The sequence below is a fragment of the Macaca thibetana genome, chromosome X, assembly GCF_024542745.1.
Source record: "Macaca thibetana thibetana isolate TM-01 chromosome X, ASM2454274v1, whole genome shotgun sequence".
Classification (NCBI taxonomy): domain Eukaryota; kingdom Metazoa; phylum Chordata; class Mammalia; order Primates; family Cercopithecidae; genus Macaca; species Macaca thibetana.
Genome location: NC_065598.1, coordinates 51991466 through 52016051, shown reverse-complemented (window position 1 = coordinate 52016051; position 24586 = coordinate 51991466). Strand labels below are relative to the sequence as shown.

Here is a 24586-nt window from a genome sequence, read left to right as displayed (position 1 = left end):
ATAAGTCTGAAGACATTTCTCCAACATTATTCCATATCCTTATTCTTCATAAAACTACTCTTCCCACAGAGAGGTCATACTCTTAAGACAGTTACCTTCAAGGGCTTTGGAAGCTGTTTTAATTTATGTTGGGAGGAATGTGTGTAATCTCTTATGAATAAACATGGGGAGGAAATCAAGGGTGAAATCTGAGGAGCACAAGATCATCCATCCACACAAAACCAGAATGTAATCCTCTTGGACTTGCCTTTCCTTCATGAGATGCCATGATCATTTTTCAGCATGGGAGACCTTTATCAGTATATGTACACTAGTTCAACAAGACTATCACAACTAGAAATTTCTGCTAACAGAAAACATGGAATGTTAAGGCACTAATGAGCATAAGCCCAATCAGTTCAGGAAACTGTAAACTTCCTCTTGGTCTAGGCTTATATGTTGATCTTCCTTGCCAACTCATATTTCATTCTGCTAACAGAACACTGTGATTGGGAAAGTGCACTTGAGAGGATTGCTGTATTTGACCACTTCCATCGCCATATGTAAACTTGTAATTTTATTAAAATTTGGAAATACTTTGAAAGTAAGTCCCAGGGCAAGTTTAAGGGTGTGTGCCTTCTGAATCGAATGCTTGCAAAGCCACTTAAGGTGGTCAAGGTAGCAGTGTCTTAAGGCTCCTGACAAAAGACACAGGGTATTTCTGATGAGGTTTAGTTTCACAACTGGACTTTACATAGTGGAGACATATAGGAAAATACAGCTACAGAATTAAAATTGGAGTGAACACAGCTTTCATTACACATTCGTTAGCTAGGCCCATTTTCTCTCTAAAATCAAGTTTTGCTGAAATGCATAACCCAGCCCATTCGAACATCCATGGGGGAGTTGAAGTTGCCACACGGCACTGGGCACTCCTCACTGGACACCTATGTGGGCACTCTACAGACCTCAGGGCTTGGGTCACCAGCCCACAGCATTCCCACTTCCCAGGCCTGTTCCTTCCCGCCCTCCCTGCCCCTTCCTCATTCCCCACCGAGGAGTGTGGAATCTGTCATCTATTGGGGTTTCCAGCTGCTTCCGAGACTCGGATACCTCCAACATTACCTTCAGCACTTGCCCCATGTTCACCTGAGCTACCTCCACTCTGTGGTCCACCTTACTCATGACGTCTAAGGCCTTCCCCGGCTGAGGACAGGGACTAGGCTGCCTGAAGCTCAGGAAGTCTGCTGGCTCCTCCTCACACTCACTCACACTACACCTCCTGGGGGGACTGGCCTTCGCATCTACTGACTGTGTCTCAGTAAAGGAGATAGTCTAGACCACAGGACCGCCACTCTCTCACCCTCACAGCTCCGTGGCATTCACCACGTGGTCGAAGGGGCTGACTGGACCATGCCCAGCGAACATGCCCACTGAGGTACAAGGAGCATGCACAGTAAGATGGGTGCCTGCCTTGTAGGCTGTGGTACCCTGCCTCACTGCATCCTCCACTTCCTCCAAGGTATCCACTAAGGACTCTGGAATCCATCCTTTTTGGGCAGTTAGTTCCATATGCTCTAAGGATTCAAATACCTCAAATAGTGTCCCCCTTCATAACTCACTCCGTGTTCACTAGGCCATCCTCCCCTCTATGGCCCTCTTTCTTCCCTTATCCAGCACCCCCAAGGGGTGCACCACTGCCTGTTAGGAGGACAACAACCTCAAGACCCTTCCCCCTAGGAGGCTATAGACTGCGCCCAAGGGCTCCTCCTCACACTCACTCACACTTAAACCTCTGGGACAACTGATCTGACAGCAAGGCACATGGGCAACAAGGGGGTACACATAGAGTCAGGCACATGTAGGGCCGGCCAGGGTTTTCCCGCTGTCCCCAGACCCACATCCACAGGCTGTTTCCAGTAGAAAGAAAATGACTTAAGATATCTTTTTTTTTCATCTCTTGCCAAACCATTCTCAGGGGTCCCATGGAAACCTCTCCACATGAACCTTACGGTCCAGGAAGCTTGTTTCACAACATAGATCACGGAAAACCCTGACAGATATAATTTCCACAAGCATTTGAACAACAGGCACCCCCATCTCTTCTGCTCTCCCTTGTATGGCTACTGCTAGAATCTTGATAAACACCAGTCCCAGGATCCCTTGCAGAGGGTGGTGTGCCACAGCTTCCCAGGTGATGCTAATAATATGCACCTCTTAAAAGATTTGGGAAGTAGAAGTCATTTTCTTGTTTTACCCCAAAATGGTCAAAGGTGTGAATGGTCAACATGGGAATGTTTGGGCAGGTATGAATGGTGAATCTGCGAATGCTTGGGAGGTGTGAATGGTAAATGGAATGTTTGGGCAGGTGTGAGTGGTGAACATGTGAATGCTTAAGCAGGTGTGAAAGGTAAATGTGGGAATGTTTGGGAAGGTGTGAATGGTGAATGCCAAAATATTTGGGCAGGTGTGAATGGTGAATGTGTGAGTGTTTGCAGTGGCTTCCAGATTCTCCTACTAATCATCTGCCTCAGGACTTCAAGGGGCTGATACATTTGGCAGACATTTCCTGCAGTTGCCTGAACAGGCATATTTCACTGTACTCCAAATCTAGTATGATTTCCACAATATCTGTGTATTTTATGAGACTTGATTATTCTTCTGTACTATTTTTTTACTGATGCTGAACATATATAATTGAATAACAAATGATTTCATGATAAGAAATTTCCAATACTGTAATACTCTCACAAAATGCCTCATTCAAATTGAGGAGGGGTTTTGGCATTTTGTGAGAGTATTATAGTATTGGAAACAGGATGAGAGTGAAAGTGAGAAGTAATTCTCTCTTGGTCATGAACTTAAGGCAAAATAATTCAGGTTTTGAAGTTTTCTCGTCACCACTCAGTTGCTCAGATATAGACATAATTACATGGTTATTACACTAGTAGAAGAAGCAGGAGTGCTAGCTTATAAAATAGATACGATAACACCTCCACAAGGGCGCTAAAAGTATTTCTATTCATTTGTTAAGGCTGCCATCAAAAACTACCACCAAGTGGGTGGCTTAAACAACAGACATATATTTTCTCACAATTCTGGAGGCTACACATCTGAGATCAAGGTGTCAGCAGAATTGGTTTCTTCTAAGGCCTCCCTCCTTGCCTTGTAGGCAGCCGTTTTCTCCTGGTGTCCGCCTTAGTCCTCCCTCTGCACGTGTGTGTCATCATTTCCTCTTTTTATAAGGACACCAGGCAAATTGCCTTAGGGTCAACTCTAATGACCCCATTTCACTTAATTACCTCTTTAAAGACCCCACCTATCTCAAATACAGTTACATTCTGTGGCACTAGGAGTTCAGACTTTGCCATATGAATTTTGAGCAGACACAACTCAGCCTATAACAGTATGACTGTTAGTTTTATATTAATACTGTTTATTTTTGAGACATAGTGATTCATTTAAAGGACAGAAGCAATCTGCTGGAAATTATCAGAGGTTCCCAAACCCAGTCTACCCGTGTCTGCCCTAGCATTCTCTGTTGCCCTTCTACATACAACGCTCTTAACTGAAGCCAGCCCCTCACCTCAGCTCAGGATCCATACCCCCCACCTTCCCAAGGGCTTTGCTCCTGCAGTGATCACTCCCCTCTCCTGAACCATCAATGGCTCCCTCGATATTGGATCATTCCCAAAGCTAAGGGGGAAGCTCACCTTCTTCTCCCATGTCCTTCTGTAGGTACTAACATGTTTATCTGCTGCCCTTCAAAGGAAAACTGCCACAACTTATACAACTGACTTCATTGGAGTCAATTTTCAAAATTATCTAGAAAGGAAAATGAACCAGAACAGCCAAAACCATTCTGAAGTATAACTTTGGGGAACTCACACTACCTAATATCAAGAGTCACGTTAATTCTATAGTAATCCAGAGAATGTGGTACGGGGGAAAAAAAATCAACAGATCAGCAGGGAGTTGAGCAATGGACTCACAGACATGATAAACTGATTTTCAGAAAAGGCACAAAGGCAACGGAGAAATTATCTTTTCGAGAAATTGTCTTGTTTTACTCCTACTGCTTGGCCACCACATTCATTGTTTTTATCCCCCTGGGTCCCTTCCCTGTGTTTCTCCTTTGCATTTCAGCTGCTCTTCTGTTGAAGGGTCTTCTGTAAAGATGCTCCACCTCCCGCCGCCACCAACAGTGTGACAGCCTCTACAGCAAGTACCATGTGTTGTTGGTTGGTCTTCTCATTTCCAGCATCCAAGACATTTCCTATAACATGGCAGTCATCAATGCATATCTATTGAATTAAATTATCAGTCTTTTGTAATGACCCTAACAGAAAAGCATCCCCTCTATTTAGGAGTCATTATTGGATATGGTATGTTTCTAGGCACCTTACATATGGTTTTGTGTCAGACACTATAGGGCAAAGGCTCTGCCATGGTGTCTTGGAGATCTTGCAGGTCACCATATAGGACATGTAGGCAAAGCCAGACTGCAGGCTAACCTGAGTGTTGGAAGAATATCTGGATTCCTTTTGTTGCAAGGAGAGACAGGAAGTGTGGTAGGAGCTGCCACAGGTATTTTCTCACCAGCTCCCTATCTGGTTGGAGGTTGACACAAGACCATTCTTTATCCATTTCCCTAGTTTCCGTTAAATACGGGCCTTTCCTCATCTTAGGGTACAACTGTGGAGTATAAAATTGCTCACTGCCTTGGGGTACAGCTGTGGGCTCCTCACAGGCAGAGAGACCCATCTGTGCTGTCATTGTATACCTCCGATTCAGTGTCATACTGTGGGACTAGGGACACAGTGCTGACACAATGCTGACCTTGCTTTTACTTTGTCTGCAATCAATCAACCATTTGGATACATTTAGGCTCATTTTCTTATTGGCCAAATCTACGGATGTGTGACAAGCCAAACTAACAACTGCAGTGGTGATCCTTGCGACCCTGTTAGCTACCCCAGGGCTGCTTAGGGACTGCTTGAACACTTGACACACTATTGTGTTGTGTGGTATTGGCTGACCAGAAGGACTTATTCTTCATGGCATCACACACAGCAAAGCACAGTGTTCGGCACATTCTATTGACTTAGGGTTGGCCTTGTCAGACTGCGTTTATTTACAAACCAACTTTAGAATTGATGCCATGTCTGACACCAGCTGCCCCGGTTTTTAATTAACATATTTATTTAAATTAAGTAAGTCTCAGAAGTCAAATTCATTTAAAAAAGGTAACTTGATACCTCTACTTGAAATTTAAGAAGTTATTACTAAACATGTGATTGTAAAGGCAAAGGGAATGAAAAAAAAATGAAATTTTAAAATAAGAAAAGAAATATAACAAACCAAATTTATCTACAATAATAAATACATATGGCCTAATCCATATATTATTTCATTTATTCTTCATAACAAGTAGTTAGTGTAAGCATTCTAATTTCTACTTTAGAAATGGGGACACTGCCCCACAGATTATAATATCTTGCCCACCCTCTCATGGCCAGTGTGTAAGAAGCAGGATGGAATCCCATGGGTATTTCATGCCATAGCCTGTAAGGAGACAGTGTAGGTAGGACCCAAGTCATTTTGCTTCATCAAGTTGCCCTGGTTGCTTTTCCCTTTCTTCTGCAGAGGCCCTAATTCTTTCATCCAGCTCTATAGCCTAGGGACTTCTCACATATTTTGTGGCAAGTGGAACACTCTTAGAAAAGATGCAGATGAGGGGACACATAGGGTGAGGTATGTAGGAAGGGGCAGGGAGTTTCCATGGCCTCTATGGGCATGCTACTCTCCATGTGTTCAGCTAGCCAGAAGCTCTCTGAACCGTGTCCTTTTGGGTTTCATGGAGGTTTTCATTATGTAGGCATGACTGATTAAACTGTTGGCTTGCCATTGGTGAACAACTTAACCTTCAGCCCCAACCTTCCCTGAAGTTTGGGCATAGGGCTGAAAGTCCCAACCCTCTAATTCCCCATCCTAGAGCTCCTAGAGGCTGCCAGTCATCAGCCAACTCACTAGCATACAAAAAGACATCACTTTGTAGGAGTTGTATGCCAGTAAGCACAGTCGAGGACCAAATATATATTTCACCATACCTCGCTTGTGTATCAGCTAACTCAGAATACAAAATAGCAAAAATGATACTTTTTTTTGAAACAGAGTCTTGCTCTGTCATGGAGGTTGGAGTTGCAGTGGCATGAACATGACTACCAGCATCCTCGACCACCTGGGCTCAAAGGATCCTCCCACCTATGCCTCCAGAGTAACTGGAACTATAGTTTCATTCATTCATTCATTCATTCATTCATTCATTCATTCATTGTAGTAGAAAGGGATTCCTATGTTCCCCGGACTGATGTCACTTTCCTGAGCTCTAGCAATCCTCCTACCTCAGCATCCCAATGTACTGGGATTACAGGTGTTAGTCATTGCACCTGGCCACAATTTTCAATAGTATCAAAATACCTAGGAATGAAATTAACAGAAGAGGCTGGGCATGGTGGCTCATGCCTGTAATCCCAGCACTTTGGTAGGTCAAGACAGGCAGATCACGAGGTCAGGAGATTGAGACCATCCTGGCCAACATGGTGAAACCCCGTCTCTACTAAAAATGCAAAAATTAGCCATGTGTGGTGGCATGCGCCTGTAGTCCCAGCTAGTCAGGAGGCTGAGGCAGGAGAATTGCTTGAACCCAGGAGGCGGAGGTTGCAGTGAGCCAAGATCATGCCACTGCACTCCAGTGTGGTGACAGAGCAAAATTCCATCTAAGAAAGAAAAAGAAAGAAAGAAAGAAAAAGAAAGAAAGAAAGAAAGAAAGAAAGAAAGAAAGAAAGAAAGAAAGAGAGAGAGAAATTAACAGAAGATGTGCAAGACTTCTTTGGATAAAAGCTTAAAACTTTAATAAGATATTTTAAAGTAAAATATCTAATATAAAAACAGTTTGTGTTGTTTCAGCTTATCTTCCTTTAAACCTGTGATTTCCCTTCACATGTATAGAAACATAACAGGTGGAACATTACTAGCAGAACTGTATTTAGATCACATTAAGATATGCAAATGACACCAAAGTTTTTGTTTCTTACAGTGGACTAAGACCATTAGCCCAAGAGTCATCCTCTGGCTTACATTCAGTTAGACCTCTGTGGAGACTTTGGAGATAAACTTCTAAACATATACATCATTAATATTTTTTAAACACACCCTGCTTTTTTTTTTTATTCATTAAATGTTTTGGTTTATATTTTTATTTTTATTATTGTACTTTAAGTTCTAGGGTACCTGTGCACAACGTGCAGTTTTGTTACATATGTATACATGTGCCATGTTTGTGTGCTGTACCCATTAACTCGTCATTTACATTAGATATATCTCCTAATGCTATTCCTCCCCCCATCCCCTCCCCACAATAGGACCCAGTGTGTGATGTTCCCCTTCCCGTGTCCAAGTGATCTCATTGTTCAATTCCCACCTATGAGTGAGAACATGTGGTGTTTGGTTTACTGTTCTTGTGATAGTTTGCTGAGAATGATGGTTTCCAGCTGCATCCATGTCCCTACAAAGGACACAAACTCATCCTTTTTTATGGCTGCATAGTATTCCATGGTGTATATGTGCCACATTTTCTTAATCCGGTCTGTCACTGATGGACATTTGGGTTGATTCCAAGTCTTTGCTATTGTGAATAGTGCCCCAGTGAACATATGTGTGCATGTGTCTTTATAGCAGCATGACTTATAATCCTTTGGGTATATCCCCAGTAATGGGATGGCTGGGTCAAATGGTATTTCTAGTTCTAGATCCTTGAGGAATCACCACACTGTCTTCCACAATGGTTGAACTAGTTTACAGTCCCACCAACAGTGTAAATGTGTTCCTATTTCTCCACATCCTCTCCAGCACTTGTTGTTTCCTGACTTTTTAATGCTCGCCATTCTAACTGGTGTGAGATGGTATCTCATTGTGGTTTTGATTTGCATTTCTCTGATGGTGAGTGATGATCAGCATTTTTTCATGTATCTGTTGGCTGTATGAATGTCTTCTTTTGAGAAGTGTCTGTTCATATCCTTTGCCCACTTTTTCATGGGATTGTTTGCTTTTTTCTTGTAAACTTGATTGAGTTCTTTATAGGTTCTGGATATTAGCCCTTTGTCAGATGAGTAGATTGCAAAAATTTTCTCCCATTGTGTAGGTTGCCTGTTCACTCTGATGGTAGTTCTTTTGCTGTGCAGAAGCTCTTTAGTTTAATTAGATCCCATTTGTCAATTTTGGCTTTTGCTGCCGTTGCTTTTGGTGTTTTAGACATGAAGTCCTTGCCCATGCCTATGTCCTGAATGGTATTACCCAGGTTTTCTTCCAGGGTTTTTATGGTTTTAGGTCTAACATTTAAGTCTCTAATCCATCTTGAATTAATTTTCATATAAGGAGTAAGGAAAGGATCCAGTTTCAGCTTTCTACTTATGGCTAGCCAATTTTCCCAGCACCATTTATTAAATAGGGAATCCTTTCCCCATTTCTTGTTTTTCTCAGGTTTGTCAAAGATGAGATGGTTGTAGATGTGTGGTATTATTTCTGAGGGCTCTGTTCTGTTCCATTGGTCTATATCTCCGTTTTGGTACCAGTACCATGCTGTTTTGGTTACTGTAGACTTGTAGTATAGTTTTAAGTCAGGTAGCAGGATGCCTCCAGCTTTGTTCTTTTGGCTTAGGATTGTCTTGGCAATGTGGGCTCTTTTTTGATTCCATGTGAACTTTAAAGCAGTTTTTTCCAATTCTGTGAAGAAAGTCACTGGTAGCTTAATGGGGATGGCATTGAATCTATGAATTACCTTGGGCAGTATGGCCATTTTCACAATATTGATTCTTCCTATCCATGAGCATGGTATGGTCTTCCATTTGTTTGACACACACTCTGCTTTCTAGTGCTACAAGAAAACCAAAAGACAGTCCAAGGTCAGAACACATTAAATCAAGTGGACCTCTTAAAAAGGGATTTAATGTAGAAAGCAAAAACTGTGCATAATTTTACTAAAAATATAACCAACACACGCAAAAAAACTAAGAAACAAAGGAATTTATAAAAAATGTATAATTTAATATTTTGGCTTGAAACTATGGTCTGGATGTCTAATAGGCTCCTGGAAATAGTATGAAAACTATCTTTTAAGAAAAGAGTTAATGTCACATTAAGAGCTGCATATGAGTGGTGAATAGAAAGGACAGTATCTCATTTTTTTTTTTTGATATTGTGCAAAAGTGAAAAAATGTTACTTTGGGTTAGTTTACCCTTCTGTAGATATTAAGGTGTGGCAAACATCTGTCCCCAGTTTTCACCTATAGTCCTGATGTTAATACAAATATCTCTTTTTACACTTGAAAAATTCCCCTTTGTATAATTAATTATATGATCACATTAGTTTTAATCTATCATTATCATTATTGATATCAAAATATGAAAGAGGTATATATCATGAACAGTATGGCACAAAAAAAAGAAATGAAGAGGGAAATGGAGACATAGAGGAAGACATCTAGAATAACTAAATATTTGTGTTTAAAAGTAAATGTTATCCAGGGACAACTGGCAAATTTCACAAGTTCATGCAGTCTTTGTGATGAATAGATATTCAGGTACTACTGGGATATATTTAATAATGTATGCATTCCTAGCTTGTCAACCATTTCACCTACATTCTGAAAATATTAGAGTTTAAGAATGTATTCACTTTCAGCTGGGTGTGGTGGCTCACATCTGTAATCCCAGCGCTTTGGGAGGCCAAGGCAAGTGGATCACCTGAGGTCAGGAGTTAAAGAACAGCTTGTCCAACATGGCGAAACCCCGTCTCTACTAAAAATACAAAAAATAATCAGGCATGGTGGTGCGTGCCTGTACTCCCAGCTACTCAGGAGGCTGAGGCAAGAGAATCACTTGAACCCAGGAAGCGGAGGTTGCAGTCAGCCAAGATCACGCCGCTGCACTCCGGCCTGGGTGAGAGAGCGAGACTCTATCTCAAAAGCAAAACAAAACAAAAGAATGTATTTACTTTCAGTTATACTATATATTCAATATCTGTGTCTTCTTCGTATTCTGTATTGTGCTTTTCCCATTTTCTTCAAGACTGAATGGGAAACAAATAGGTAGTCTATTCATAGCTATTTTTAAAACAAACAATGTGTTAAATGTATTACTTTTGGATTAGTTTTCCTAATCCAAACTCCAGGTTCGTACTTGTCTGTTATTAAGTACCTCTTTCCTTTTCCATTAGATTTATTCTGTTGCTCTTTTATTATTATATTGCTTATTATTTTATCATGTAATTTGCTATCTATTCGAATAAGATGTGCAGTTAAGGCTATGATCTTCCTAAGAATACAACTGAGGCTTGTTCAATAGGTTCCTGAAAACTGTCTTTTAATGTAAATAGTTTAATGGAATTGTTCAGCAGGGCAGAGTAAAACATTTAGGTAATTTCTTCCCTAAACATGGAGTTCTTCCTTTAAATTCAGAAGCTCTTCTAATTAACAGTCAACAATTTATAAAAAGTATGTGTAAAAGATACTTATGTTGACTACTCAGGAATTAGTATATTATAGTCTTTGAACTTTAAGTCCTATCATCTGATGTCTCAAGGCAGAAACCTGTAATATGTAACCTACGATATGGTTAGAGGTGATTAAATCATATGTGTCCTTATTACACAGAGTAGCTCATGAAGACTGACAGGAGAGCAAAAAGCATGCTTAGCACAGGCATCTTACACCCACCTTGAACATCACTGACCTACATGCATTCTCCCTACTTCATCGGCAACAGAAAGTAGACTGTCTCTTTCCATTTTATTATTCAGTCATTCAAGGCTTCACGGTGGGAAGGCTTTAAAATGCAATTATTATTTAAGAGCCAGATAATTCAGAATTTGACAAAATTCAAGAACACTCATTCAGGTCTCCATACTGAAAAACAAACATCAAGTAGGGTGCCTGCTCATTTTCTTAGGAGCAATGAAATCTCAGCTCAGATATTGTAATTGGACTGAAGCCGATTGTTAGGAAAAACAAATCATGTAAATTGGAATATCTTTCTATTCTCTCCAGCAGAACCAGAGCATGCAGAAATCAGCATTGAAACGGATTTTAATACATTTGATCTGCATTTGCCATTTTCAATAACAGCAAAGATGAGTGTAGAATTTATGGCATTTGTCCAGATTCTCACAAATTGTCATAGAGCTGCCACTAGAATCTCCTTCAGGGCTCAGCATATTTCACAAAGTGTGGTATTACAAATGCATTATGTATTTGTTAAAAGCAGAAATTAGAAAAGAATCTGAAAATTGTTAGCTGTTGGTTATACTCAGAAGTAAGAAAATGCTGTCATATTTGATGATTCAATATGACTTTGACCCAATTTGTGTCTGTATCTGAGAGCGTTTAAATCTTGCAGTCAGGCATTTGGGATCTGAAATACCTTTCAAAGAAAGTGTGTATTTGAACACTGTTATTAAAGTGGAAGTAATGTTATCTCTGTCTGATCAAAAGTATAACATGTAAAAAATAGAAATCACATAACTTTGTGTCTTAATGAATAACGCACTTGCTTCTGGCATTTTAAAGTGCTCTGCTTTTGGTAGAATCTTCCCCTTGACATCAGTACCATCTTCACATTCATCCCCAGTCTTTGACTGACACAGCTCCTGGAGATCAGCTTCCAGGTCAGGCACTAAAAAATACAAAGGTTATGAACTTGAGTAGAAAAACATGAAGTATAAATAAGGAAATAATAATATTCTATTCCACAGAGTTATGACATAAAAGCCTGTAGGTTAGTGTGATAATAAATGTGATGCAAAGATGTCACACCTTTGTTTTCCTGTATTATGAATTCCTATTTTATTTGTTTTTTAATACAGGATTTCACTCTGTCATCCAGGCTACAGTACAGGGGCGCAGTCTCAGGCGACTGCAGCCCTGACCTCCTGAGCTCAAGCGATCCCCCTGTCTCAGCCTTGTGAGTTGCTGAGACTATAGGCACATGCCACCACCAAGGCTAATTTTTGTATTTTTTTGGCAGAGAAAATTTTTTGGTGTTTCCCCATGTTGCCCAGGCTAGTTCCTAACTCTCAGGGTCAAGGGACCCACCAGCCTTGGCCTTCCAAAGTGCTGGGATTGCAGGTGTAAGCCAATGTACCTGGCTTGAAATCTAATTTAAAATGACAATCTAAGGATAAATCACACTATACCTTCATTTCCTATACTTTGCAAGTGTGCATTATAAACAGCGAGTATCAACTGTGTAAGATACCTGAAGTTTGCTGCATGAATATCATTTTAATAATAACTCAAAGGTAATTTTCTGAAAGACTAGGTCAATGTATTCCTGAGCTTATGACAAAAACTTACAATTGTGATAACCATATCTTGTTGAGGAAATTTGAAAATTATTTGGCTAAAATTAATTAAAATTATGCTTAGGCCCAAAGGCCCTACATGTAGCTTTTCATAAATAAATCCCATTGAGAATATAGTACCAAAAATAAGAGGAAAATCACAGTCTTCCAATGAAAGTTCAGGAAATTGAGTGACAGAAAGTAATGAGTATTGTTGACAGTCATATTCTGGAAACCTCTTAACCGTGAATTGCTAAAATAATCCATGGCCCAAATTCTGTCAACTTTAGCTTGAAAATGCTATCTGCTGAGGACACAATTTCTGTTTCACGATAATTTTATCATACTTTGAGTTTTCTAATTATAAAAGTATTTAGGCAACTTTTAAAAGTTCCTTAAAAAACATACTAATATACCTACGTGTATGCCAGTGTCCTGAATTATCCAACATATCCTTTTACCAAACATACTTTCAAAAATATTGATCAAAGGGAACAGTGGCTGTCATTTATTGAGCCCTTTTCCGGAGTTGCTATCCTGCTTCACTGAATTGTGTTTTCTCCTGAGCCAATACCGAAGTACCTTACAGTACAGACACATTCGAGTATTAGGCATTTTAAGCAAAATAATTCACGTTTTGTAACAACGTAGATGGTAGGAAGAACACAGACCTTGGAATGTAATATGAATTCTGTCTCCATGACTCAAGCTTCCTGGTAAGCCTCAATCTCTGAGCGACCATTTCCTTTTTATAAAATGGGATTAATATCCCTATGCAAATGGGCTTTATTCAGGGTGTTATAAGGTAGGGTGACTTGGCACTCTATATGCTATAAAAGGGTGCTTACAGCATTGTGGACACCATGGCTGAGCCAATCATGCAGCAACATTCTAAGAAGATCAAATTAATTAAGTGAAATAATGTATATTTTTATACATCAAATTAAACGGTTTCATCTGATTTAGCAAGGGATGTATTTTCAAGCATACACAATAAATCTTGAAAAAAATAGAAAATGTATTATATCCAGGGACTGCATGAAGTTGTAAACTATACTCTTCACTTTTCCAGCATACTTTGAGCAAATGTTTGAGATCCTTCCCTAACGTTTTCTTTCTTATTACTGGTCATGGCATAAGGCATGATGCACACATAGTCCTCCTTCCCCCCATAGACATTATTTCTTTCCTTTCCCAGCACCGTGAATCTCAGCTGCAACCTGATCATCTTCTCTCTTCTGATCAGCTGTAGGATCCCAACTTTCAGTGGGTGGCTTCTCTTCTTTAGGCTCTTCATCACTGGGTTCCTGGGACAAAGGGGAGGCGGTGTGTGTGCAGATAAAAAGTTTTGTTATTAATACATGTCCATAAAACAAATATACAGAATACACAGGTATTTCTAATCATAAGTCTAAAGACACTTCTCCAATACTATTCCATATACTTATTCTTCACAAAGTTACTCTTCCCAAAGAGAGGTTACTCTAAGACAGTTACCCTCAAAGGCTTTGGAAGCCATTTTAATCTATGTTGGGATGGATGTGTGCAATCTGTTATCAGTAAGCATGAGGAGGAAGTCATGGTGGGGAACACAAGATTATCCATGCAGGCAAAACCAGATTGTAATACTCTTGGATTAGTCTTTCCTTCATGAGATGCCATGATCATTTTTATCAACATGGAAGATCTTTATCAGTGTATCTATACTAGTTCAACAACACTATCACAAAATAAATTTCTGCTAATAAAAAACATCAAAATAATAAAGCACTCACAAGCATAGCCACAATCAGCTCAGGAGGCTGTAAACTTCTTCTTGGCCTAGGCCTATATGTTGATCTTCCTCGCCAACTCATATTTCACTCTGCAAACAGAATACTGTGATTGGGAAAGTGTGTTTGAGAGAATAGCTATATTTGACCACTTTCATGGCCAAATGTTAAACTTCAGTTTTTAAAAAAGTTCGGAAATAATTTGAAAGTAAGTCCCAGGGCAACTAGAAGTGTGTACATCTTCTGAATCGAATGCTTGTAAAGCCACTTAAGTTGGGCAATCTAGCAAAGCAATGTTTTAATGCTCGTGGCAAAAGATACAGGATATTTCCGATGAGATTTGGTTTCACAGCTGGATTCTCCATAGTGGAGACATTTAAGTTGATACAGCTAGAGAATTAAAACTGCAGTGACCACGGCTTTCATCACACACCCATTTGTTTGGACAATTTCCCTCCCTAAAATCAAAGTTTTGTTGGAAAGCACAGTCCCGCCCATTCGAACCTCCAGGGTGGAGTTGAGAAGTTGCAACACATCGCTGGACGCTCCTCACTGGACACTTCTACTGGGAGCTCTACAGACCTCATGGTCGCGGTCATCAACTCATAGCATTCCCACTTCCCAGGCCCCTTTCTTACCGCCCACACAGCCCATTCCTGGGTCCCCACCAAGAAGTCTGGAATCTGTTCCGTTGGAAGTTCCAGGCACTTCCGGAACTCAGATACCTCCAACAGCACCCCCAGTATTCACCCCATCTTCATCTGGCTCCCCTTCACTCGGCGGCCCACTTTTCTTATGACGTAGAGGCTCTTCACCTCTGAGACCACAGACCACGCCGCCTGACCCTCTGGAAGCCCGCTCACTCCTCCTCACATTCACTCACATTTCAATTCCTGGGAGGACTGGCCTGCGGACCTACAGGCTGCGTCTCAGTAGGAGAGAAAGAGTCCAGACAGCTGGAACGCGACCCTCACACTCTCACAGTTCCCCAGCGGTCACCACGTGGGCAAAGGGGTCGAAGGAAAGATGCCAAGTGAACATGCGCACTGAGGCAGGTGTCCAAGGAGCATGCACACTGAAGTCGGTGCCTGCCTTGTGGGTTGCAGTGCCCCGCCTTGCCCCACCCCATCCCGCGTCACGCAGTCCTCCCTCCCCTCCCTGGTTCCCACTGAGGACTTTGGAATGCATAGTCTGTAAGCAGTTTCATATGCCTCGGGGACTCAAATACCACAGATAGTTTCCCCCTTCAAAACTCACTGCTTGTTTACCTGACCCTCCTCCCCTCTATGGTCCTTCTTCCTCCCTTATTCAGCATCCCCACCACGGCAAGGCCATGGCTGCATCGCTGCGTGTTAGAAGAACGGGGACCTCAAAGCCTTTCCACCTAGGAGGCCATGGACCGTGCCCGCAGGCTCCTCCTCACACTCACACTCACACTCAAACTTCTAGGACTACTGACCTGCAGACCTACTGGCTGGCTCCCAGTCGGCAAGACAGAAGGAAGTCACGATGTCTCCTTGCACAGCTCTGCAGGGACAGAAGGCAGACAGTAAGGCGCATGGGCAACAAGGGACTTGGGCAGCAAGGGGCGTTCACACTGAGTCAGGCACATGCAAGGCCAGCCAGGGTTTTCCCACTGTCCCCAGATCAGAATCCCCAGTATGTTTGTAGTAGAAAGAAAGGGACTTAAGAGATATTTTTTCTCTCTCTCTTGCCCTACCATTCTCATGCATCCAGAAACTTTGGGAACAGAGAGTCCCATGTCACCCTTAGTAGTTGATGTGTCTCAGAAAGACCTTTTCTGACTGAAATAAAGAATTTTAATGCCTATATTTATACATGCTTTTTTTTTTTTCAGACAGGGTGTTACTTTGTCACCCTGGCTGGTGGGCAATGGCATGACTTTACCTCACTGCAGCCTGGATCTCCTGGGCATAAGCAATACTCAAGACGCAGCCTCCCAAGTAGTTGGGACTACAGGTGTGTGCCACCATGCCCAGCTATTTTATTTATTTATTTACTTAGAGACAGAATCTGACTATGTTGTCCAGGCTGGTCTCAATTTCTGGGCTCAAGTGATCCTCCCACCTTGGCCAATTTTTATTCATGTTTTGATTAATCACTTCCTTCTCTGGTCTGAGGTTTTCTGCATGCTACCAATGAATTGAACCACTTCTGTGGACTAAATAAATTCACACCTCTTCCTTTTTTAGGTTGTACTATTGCACATTTTAATCTCTGGACTGGTAACTGATTTCCCTGAATACACCTGTAGGTCATTCAGACAGTGTATGGTTTAGAAATATGCATACATATGATATGGGTTGACTCTGTCCCCACCCAAATCTCTCCTTGAATTGTAGTTCCCATAATCCCCACGTGTCATGGAAAGGACCCTGTGAGAGGTAATGTAATCATGAGGGTGGTTACCTTCATGCTGTTGCCCGGTTAGTGAGTAAGTTCTCACAAGATCTAATGGTTTTATAAGAGGCTTTTCCCCTTTTGCTCATTCTTCTCTCTCCTGCTGCCATGTGAAGAAGGATGTGTTTGCTTCCACTTCTTCCATGATTGTTAAGTTTCCAGAGGTCTCCCCAGCCCTGCAGAACTATGAGTCAATTAAACGTCTTTCCTTTATAAATTACACACTCTCATGTATGTCCATATAGCCGCGTGAGAACGGACTAATACAACATTGGTCCTAGGATTTAGACTTAGTCCTATTGTGACATGATGTACAGCAGTGGTGACTATGCTCATCATATACTCTACTCCCCAAATATCAGCCAAATAACCTGTTCATAAGACAGCGCTGACATTATTTGCATAAAGCTATAAGGTAGAGCACTACCTCCACAGAGGCACTAGTATGTCAGATGTGAAAGGGCTTTAGGTATATTTGTTCTGCTTTTCATGTCTGGTATAAAGTGGGTGTTTTAAAGTGGGGGATGGTTTGGTTAGAATTGGGTAGGAATGATAATGATTTAGGATTGGTGGACGCAACAAGACAAGACTTTTTAGGCAAGGGGTTCAAAGAGTTTTGGGATTGAAAAATGTCATTTGACACTTTTTATTGAGGAGCTGATAGGTCTTTCAGGCAATTGCTGAAAAGAACAATAACTTTTTTTTGAAACTTTTATTTTCCTAGGTAAGAGATTCCTGTATTAGCAAAATTATGATAATGAAGCCAGTGGAATATAAACTCTTGTTAAGAAGGGAAGGACAGGAAGGTGGCCCTGATCAGAATGCAGCCTTTTATAAACAAATTAGGATATATTGTTGAACTAATATCTATATATTCTATCTAGTTGAGCTTCTTTTTTTTTTTTTTTTTCTTTTGAGACGGAGTCTCACTCTGTTACCCAGACTGGAGTGCAGTGGCGCAATCTTTGGCTCACTGCAATATTTGCCTCTCAGGTTCAACTGATTTTCCTGCTTCAGCTTCGCAAGTAGCTGGGATTAGAGGCATGTGCCACAATGCCTGGCTAATTTTTGTATTTTTAGTAGAGACGGGGTTTCACCATGTGGGCAAGACTGGTCTCGAAATCCTGACCTCAAGTGATCCACCCACCTCGACCTCCCAAAGTGCTGGGATTACAGGTGTGAGCAACATGCCTGGCCACAGCTGCACTCCTTTTTTTTAATTACTATACTTTAAGTTCTAGGGTACATGTGCATAACGTGCAGGTTTGTTGCATATGTATACATGTGCCTTGTTGGTGTGCTGCATCCATTAACTCGTCATTTACATTAGGTATATCGCCTAATGCTATCCCTCCCCCCTCCCCCCCTCCCCACAATAGGACCCGGTGTGTGATGATCCCCTTCCTGTGTCCAAGTGATCTCATTGTTCAATTCCCACCTATGAGTGAGAACATGCAGTATTTGGTTTTCTGTTCTTGTGATAGTTTGCTGAGAATGATGGTTTCCAGCTGCATCCATGTCCCTACAAAGGACACAAACTCATCCTTTTTTATGGCTGCATAGTATTCCATGGTGTATATGTGCCACATTTTCTTAATCCGGTCTGTCACTGATGGACATTTGGGTTGATTCCAAGTCTTTGCTATTGTGAATAGTGCCCCAGTGAACATATGTGTGCATGTGTCTTTATAGCAACATGACTTATAATCCTTTGGGTATATCCCCAGTAATGGGATGGCTGGGTCAAATGGTATTTCTAGTTCTAGATCCTTGAGGAATCGCCATACTGTTTTCCATAATGGTTGAACTAGTTTACAGTCCCACCAACAGTGTAAAAGTGTTCCTATTTCTCCACATCCTCTCCAGCACCTGTTGTTTCCTGATTTTTTAATGATTGCCATTCTAACTGATGTGAGATGGTATCTCATTGTGGTTTGATTTGCATTTTTCTGATGGCCAGTGATAATGAGCATTTTTTCATGTGTCTGTTGGCTGTATGAATGTCTTCTTTTGAAAAGTGTCTGTTCATATCCTTTGCCCACTTTTTGATGGGGTTGTTTGCTTTTTTCTTGTAAACTTGATTGAGTTCCTTATAGGTTCTGGATATTAGCCCTTTGTCAGATGAGTACATTGCAGAAATTTTCTCCCATTCTGTAGGTTGTCTGTTCACTCTGATGGTAGTTTCTTTTGCTGTGCAGAAGCTCTTTAGTTTAATTAGATCCCATTTGTCAATTGTGGCGTCTGTTGCTGTTGCTTTGGTGTTTTAGACATGAAGTCCTTGCCCAAGCCTATGTCCTGAATGGTATTACCTAGGTTTTCTTCTAGGGCTCTTATGGTTTTAGATCTAACATTTAAGTCTCTAATCCATCTTGAATTAATTTTCATTTAAGGAGTAAGGAAAGGATCCAGCTTCAGCTTTCTACTTATGGCTAGCCAATTTTCCCAGTACCATTTATTAAATAGGGAATTCTTTCCCTATTTCTTGTTTTTGTCAGGTTTGTCAAAGATCAGATGGCTGTAGATGTGTGGTATTATTTCTGAGAACTCTGTTCCGTTCCATTGGTCTGTATCTCTGTTTTGGTACAAGTACAATGCTGTTTTGGTTACTGTAGACTTGTAGTATAGTTTGAAGTCAGGTAACATGATGCCTCCAGCTTTGTTCTTTTGGCTTAGGATTGTCTTGGCAATGCAGGCTCATTTATGGTTCCATATGAACTTTAAAACAATTTATTCCAATTCTGTGAAGAAAGTGATTGGTAGCTGAATGGAGATGGCATTGAATCTATAAATTTCCTTGGGCAGTATGGCCATTTTCACGATATTGATTCTTCCTATCCATGAGCATGGTATGTTCTTCCATTTGTTTGTGTCCTCTTTTATTTCACTGAGCAGTGGTTTGTAGTTCTCCTTGAAGAGGTCCTTTACATCCCTTGTCAGTTGGATTCCTAGGTATTTTATTCTCTTTGAAGCAATTGTGAATGGAAGTTCATTCATGATTTGGCTCTCTGTTTGTCTGTTACTGGTGTATAAGAATGCCTGTGATTTTTGAACATTAATTTTGTATCCTGAGACTTTGCTGAAGTTGCTTATCAGCTTGAGGAGATTTTGGGCTGAGACAATGGGGTTTTCTAAATATACAATCATGTCATCTGCAAACAGGGACAATTTGACTTCTTCTTTTCCTAACTGAATACTCTTGATTTCTTTCTCTTGCCTGATTGCCCTAGCCAGAACTTCCAACACTATGTTGAATAGAAGTGGTGAGAGAGAGCATCCCTGTCTTGTACGAGTTTTCAAAGGGAATTTTTCCAGTATTTGCCCATTCAGTATGATACTGGCTGTGGGTTTGTCATAAATAGCTTTCATAACTTTGAGATACATTCCATCAATGCCGAATTTATTGAGAGTTTTTAACATGAAGGGCTGTTGAATTTTGTCAAAGGACTTTTCTGCATCTATTGAGGTAATCATGTGGTTTTTGTCTTTGGTTCTGTTTATATGCTGGATTATGTTTATTGATTTGTGTATGTTGAACCAGCCTTGCATCCCAGGGATGAAGCTCACTTGATCATGGTGGATAAGCTTTTTGATGTCCTGCTGGATTCGCTTTGCCAGTGTTTTATTGAGGATTTTTGCATCAATATTCATCAGGGATATTGGTCTAAAATTCTCTCTTTTTTTTTGTATCTCTGTCAGGCTTTGGTATCAGGATGATATTGGCCTTATAAAATGAGTTAGGGAGGATTCCCTCTTTTTCTATTGATTGGAATAGTTTCAGAAGAAATGGTACCAACGCCTCCTTGTACCTTTGGTAGAATTCGGCTGTGAATCTGTCTGGCCCTGGACTTTATTTGGTTGGTAGGCTATTAATTATTGCCTCAATTTCAGAGCCTGCTATTGGTCTATTCAGGGATTCAACTTCTTTCTGGTTTAGTCTTGGGAGAGCGTAAGTGTCCAGGAAATTATCCATTTCTTGTAGGTTTTCTAGTTTATTTGTGTAGAGGTGTTTATAGTATCTCTGATGGTAGTTTGTATTTCTGTAGGGTTGGTGGTGCTATCCCCTTTATCATTTTTTGTTGCATCTATTTGATTCTTCTCTCTTTTCTTCTTTATTAGTCTTGCTAGCGGTCTATCAGTTTTGTTGATCTTCTCAAAAAAAACAGCTCCTGGATTGATTGATTTTTTGGAGGGTTTTTTTGTGTCTCTATCTCCTTCAGTTCTGCTCTGATCTTAGTTATTTCTTGCCTTCTGCTAGCTTTTGAATGTGTTTGCTCTTGCTTATCTAGTTTTTTTAATTGTGATGCTAGGGTGTCAATTTTAGATCTTTCCTGTTTTCTCTTGTGGGCATTTAGTGCTATAAATTTCCCTCTACATACTGCTTTAAATGTGTCCCAGAGATTCTGGTATGTTGTATCTTTGTTCTCATTGGTTTCAAAGAACATCTTTATGTCTGTCTTCATTTCGTTATGTACCCAGTAGTCATTCAGGAGCAGGTTGTTCAGTTTCCATGTAGTTGAGCGGTTTTGATTGAGTTTCTTAGTCCTGAGTTCTAGTTTGATTGCACTGTGGTCTGAGAGACATTTCGTTGTAATTTCTGTTCTTGTACATTTGCTGAGGAAAGCTTTACTTCCAACTATATGGTCAATTTTGGAATAAGTGCGATGTGGTGCTGAGAAGAATGTATATTCTGTTGATCTGCGGTGGAGAGTTCTGTAGATATCTATTAGGTCTGCTTGGTGTAGAGCTGAGTTCAATTCCTGGATATCCTTGTTAACTTTCTGTCTCATTGATCTGTCTGAATTTGACAGTGGGGTGTTAATGTCTCTGATTACTATTGTATGGGAGTCTAAGTCTCTTTGTAAGTCTCTAAGGACTTGCTTTATGAATCTGGGTGCTCCTGTATTGGGTGCATATATATTTAGGATAGTTAGCTCTTCCTGTTGAATTGATCCCTTTACCATTATGTAATGGCCTTCTTTGTCTCTTTTGATCTTTGATGGTTTAAAGTCTGTTTTTTCAGAGACTAGGATTGCAACCCCTGTTTTTTTTTTTTTATTTGTTTGTTTGTTTTCCATTTGCTTGGTAGATCTTCCTCCATCCCTTTATTTTGAGTCTATGTGTGTCTCTGCATGTGAGATGGGTCTCCTGAATACAGCAAACTGATGGGTCTTGACTCTTTATCCAATTTGCCACTCTGTGTCTTTTAATTGGAGCATTTAGTCCATTTACATTTAAGGTTAATATTGTTATGTGTAAACTTGATCCTGTCATTATGATATTAGCTGGTTATTTTGCTCACTAGTTGATGAGGTTTCTTGCTTTCATCAATGGACTTTACATTTTGACATGTTTTTGCAATGGCTGGTACCTGTTGTTCCTTTCCATATTTAGTGCTTCCTTCAGGATCTCTTGTAGGACAGGCCTGGTGGTGACAAAATCTCTAAGCATTTGCTTGCCTGTAAAGGATTTTATTTCTCCTTCACTTATGAAACTTAGTTTGGCTGGATATGAAATTCTGGATTGAAAATTCTTTTCTTTAAGAATGTTGAATATTGGCCCCCACTCTCTTCTGGCTTGGAGAGTTTCTGCTGAGAGATCTGCTGTTAGTCTGATGGGCTTCCCTTTGTGGGTAACCCGACCTTTCTCTCTGGCTGCCCTTAAGATTTTTTCCTTCATTTCAACTTTGGTGAATCTGACAATTATGTGTCTTAGAGTTGCTCTTCTCAAGGATTATCTTTGTGGCATTCTCTGTTTCTCCTGAATTTGAATGTTGGCCTGCCATACTAGGTTGGGGAAGTTCTCCTGCATGATATCCTGCAGAGTGTTTTCCAACTTGGTTCCATTTTCCCCCTCACTTTCAGGCACACCAATCAGACGTAGATTTGGTCTTTTCACATAATCCCATATTTCTTGGAGGCTTTGTTCATTTCTTTTTACTCTTTTTTCTCTACACTTCTCTTCTTGCTTCATTTAATTCATTTGATCTTCAATTGCTGATACTCTTTCTTCCAGTTGATCGAGTTGGTTACTGAGGCTTGTGCATTTGTCATGTAGTTCTCGTATCATGCTTTTCATCTCTATCAGTTCTTTTAAGGTCTTCTCTGCATTGATTATTCTAGTTATCCATTCATCCATTCTTTTTTCAAGGTTTTTAGTTCTTAGCGCTGGTTACGTAGTTCCTCCTTTAGCTCTGAGAAGTTTGATTGACTGAAGACTTCTTCTCTCCACTTGTTAAAGTTATTCTCCGTCCAGCTTTTTTCTATTGCTGGCAATGAGCTGTGTTCCTTTGGAGGGGGGATGTGCTCTGATTTTTTGACTTTACAGCTTTTCTGCACTGCTTTTTCCCCATCTTTGTGGTTTTATCTGCCTTTGGTCTTTGATGATGGTGATGTACTGATGGGATTTTGGTGTGGGTGTCCTTTCTGTTTGTTAGTTTTCCTTCTAACAGTCAGGACCCTCAGCTTGTTGGAGTTTGCTTGAAGTCCACTCCAGACCCTGTTTACCTGGGTGTCAGCAGCGGAGGCTGCAGAAGATAGAATATTGCTGAATAGTGAGTATTGCTGTCTGATTCTTGCTCTGGAACCTTCGTCTCAGGGGTGTACCCCACCATGTGAGGTGTGAGGTGTCAGTCTGCACCTAGGGGGATGTCTCCCAGTTAGGCTACTCAGGGGTCAAGAACCCACTTGAGCAGGCAGTCTGTCCGTTCACAGTTCCCAATCTCCGTGCTGGGAGATCCACTGCTCTCTTCAAAGCTGTCAGACAGGGGCATTTACCTCTGCCAAGTGTCTGCTGCTTTTTGTTTCACTATGCCCTGTCCCCAGAGGAGGAGTCTACAGAGGCAGGCCGGCTTCCTTGAGCTGTGGTAGGCTCCACTCAATTTGAGCTTCCTGGCAGCTTTGTTTACCTACTTAAGCCTCAGCAATGGCGGGCGCCCCTCCCCCAGCCTCGCTGCTGCCTTACACTTAGATCTCAGACTGCTGTACTAAAAATGAGGAGGCTCCGTGGGCATGGGATCCTCTGGGCCAGGTGTGAGATAAAATCTCCTGGTGTGCCGTTTGCTAAGACACTTGGTAAAGCGCAGTATTAGGGTGGGAGTTACCCAATTTTCCAGTTGTTGTGTGTCTCAGTGTCCTTTGGCTAGGAAAACGGATTCCCTTCCCCCTTGCACTTGCCAGGTGAGGCGATGCCTCACCCTGCTTCAGCTCTCGCTGGTCAGGCTGCACCCACGGACCAGTGCTAACTGTCCCACACACCCCGGTGAGATGAACCCAGTACCTCAGTTGAAAATGCTGAAATCACCCGTGTTCTGTGTTGTTCACGCTGGGGGCTGGAGGCTGCAGCTGTTCCTATTCGGCCATCTCTGCACTCCTTTTAAGGAAATACCTTGAGTAGGAAAAAAGAGATTCCTCAATCTCTCTCTCTCTCCAAAAAGTGGCTTGAGTAGTCATTGTAGTTCACAAAGTTTATTTAAGGAGTGAGGGCAGTCATAAACTATTATTTAGTTTATCTGTTATCTTTTTGGTTTTATCTTGGCAAGGACATTGTCATTACTAAATTTTACTTGCATTTTTACCTTATTAACTCCAGTTTTTAGTATAGTGCACTCAGAAATGTTCAATGAATGAGAGATAGTGACACCTGGGTTTAGATTTTCTGTGAGCATGTAATTAGCAAATGGTGAAAGTCATGCCATCAGATAGCTGGATGGATGTGCTTCACAAGGACCTAGATTTTAATGATTCCTGAGTGGACACACTCCAACTTCAAAGGGCAGGCTTTAACTTCCTCCCAAATTTGAGCTTCCTCCTGTTATTCTCATGGCAGGTGACCTTGGTCCAGCTGGATGAGTTCAAAGGATCATAATTGGATTGGGATGGGAGTAAGTTGTGAAGTAGCCCTTGTGGCACTCACAGGAAGCAGCAGAAAGTATGAGAAACTCTTTAGAGGCAAGAAGACTTGCCTGATACATGATGCTACAACTCTGTGGGCTACTAAAGAAGTTGGAGCTGAGACCAAC

At 41.1% G+C, this 24586-nt stretch overlaps 2 protein-coding genes across 2 annotated transcripts in view; one reads left to right on the top strand and one right to left on the bottom strand.

Annotated features, from left to right (window-relative positions):
• Window positions 1-24586, top strand: part of LOC126946501 (melanoma-associated antigen D4-like) — a 526225-nt gene that overhangs the window by 172740 nt on the left and 328899 nt on the right.
• On the bottom strand, window positions 1345-14242 carry LOC126945776 (X antigen family member 2-like). Its single transcript, XM_050775859.1, has 4 exons — window positions 14152-14242; window positions 13578-13683; window positions 11584-11709; window positions 1345-1556 (listed from the first exon to the last, which is right to left on the bottom strand). The coding sequence occupies exons 1-4, from the start codon at window positions 14230-14232 to the stop codon at window positions 1345-1347; spliced, it is 525 nt and encodes a 174-aa protein (XP_050631816.1). The 5' UTR covers window positions 14233-14242.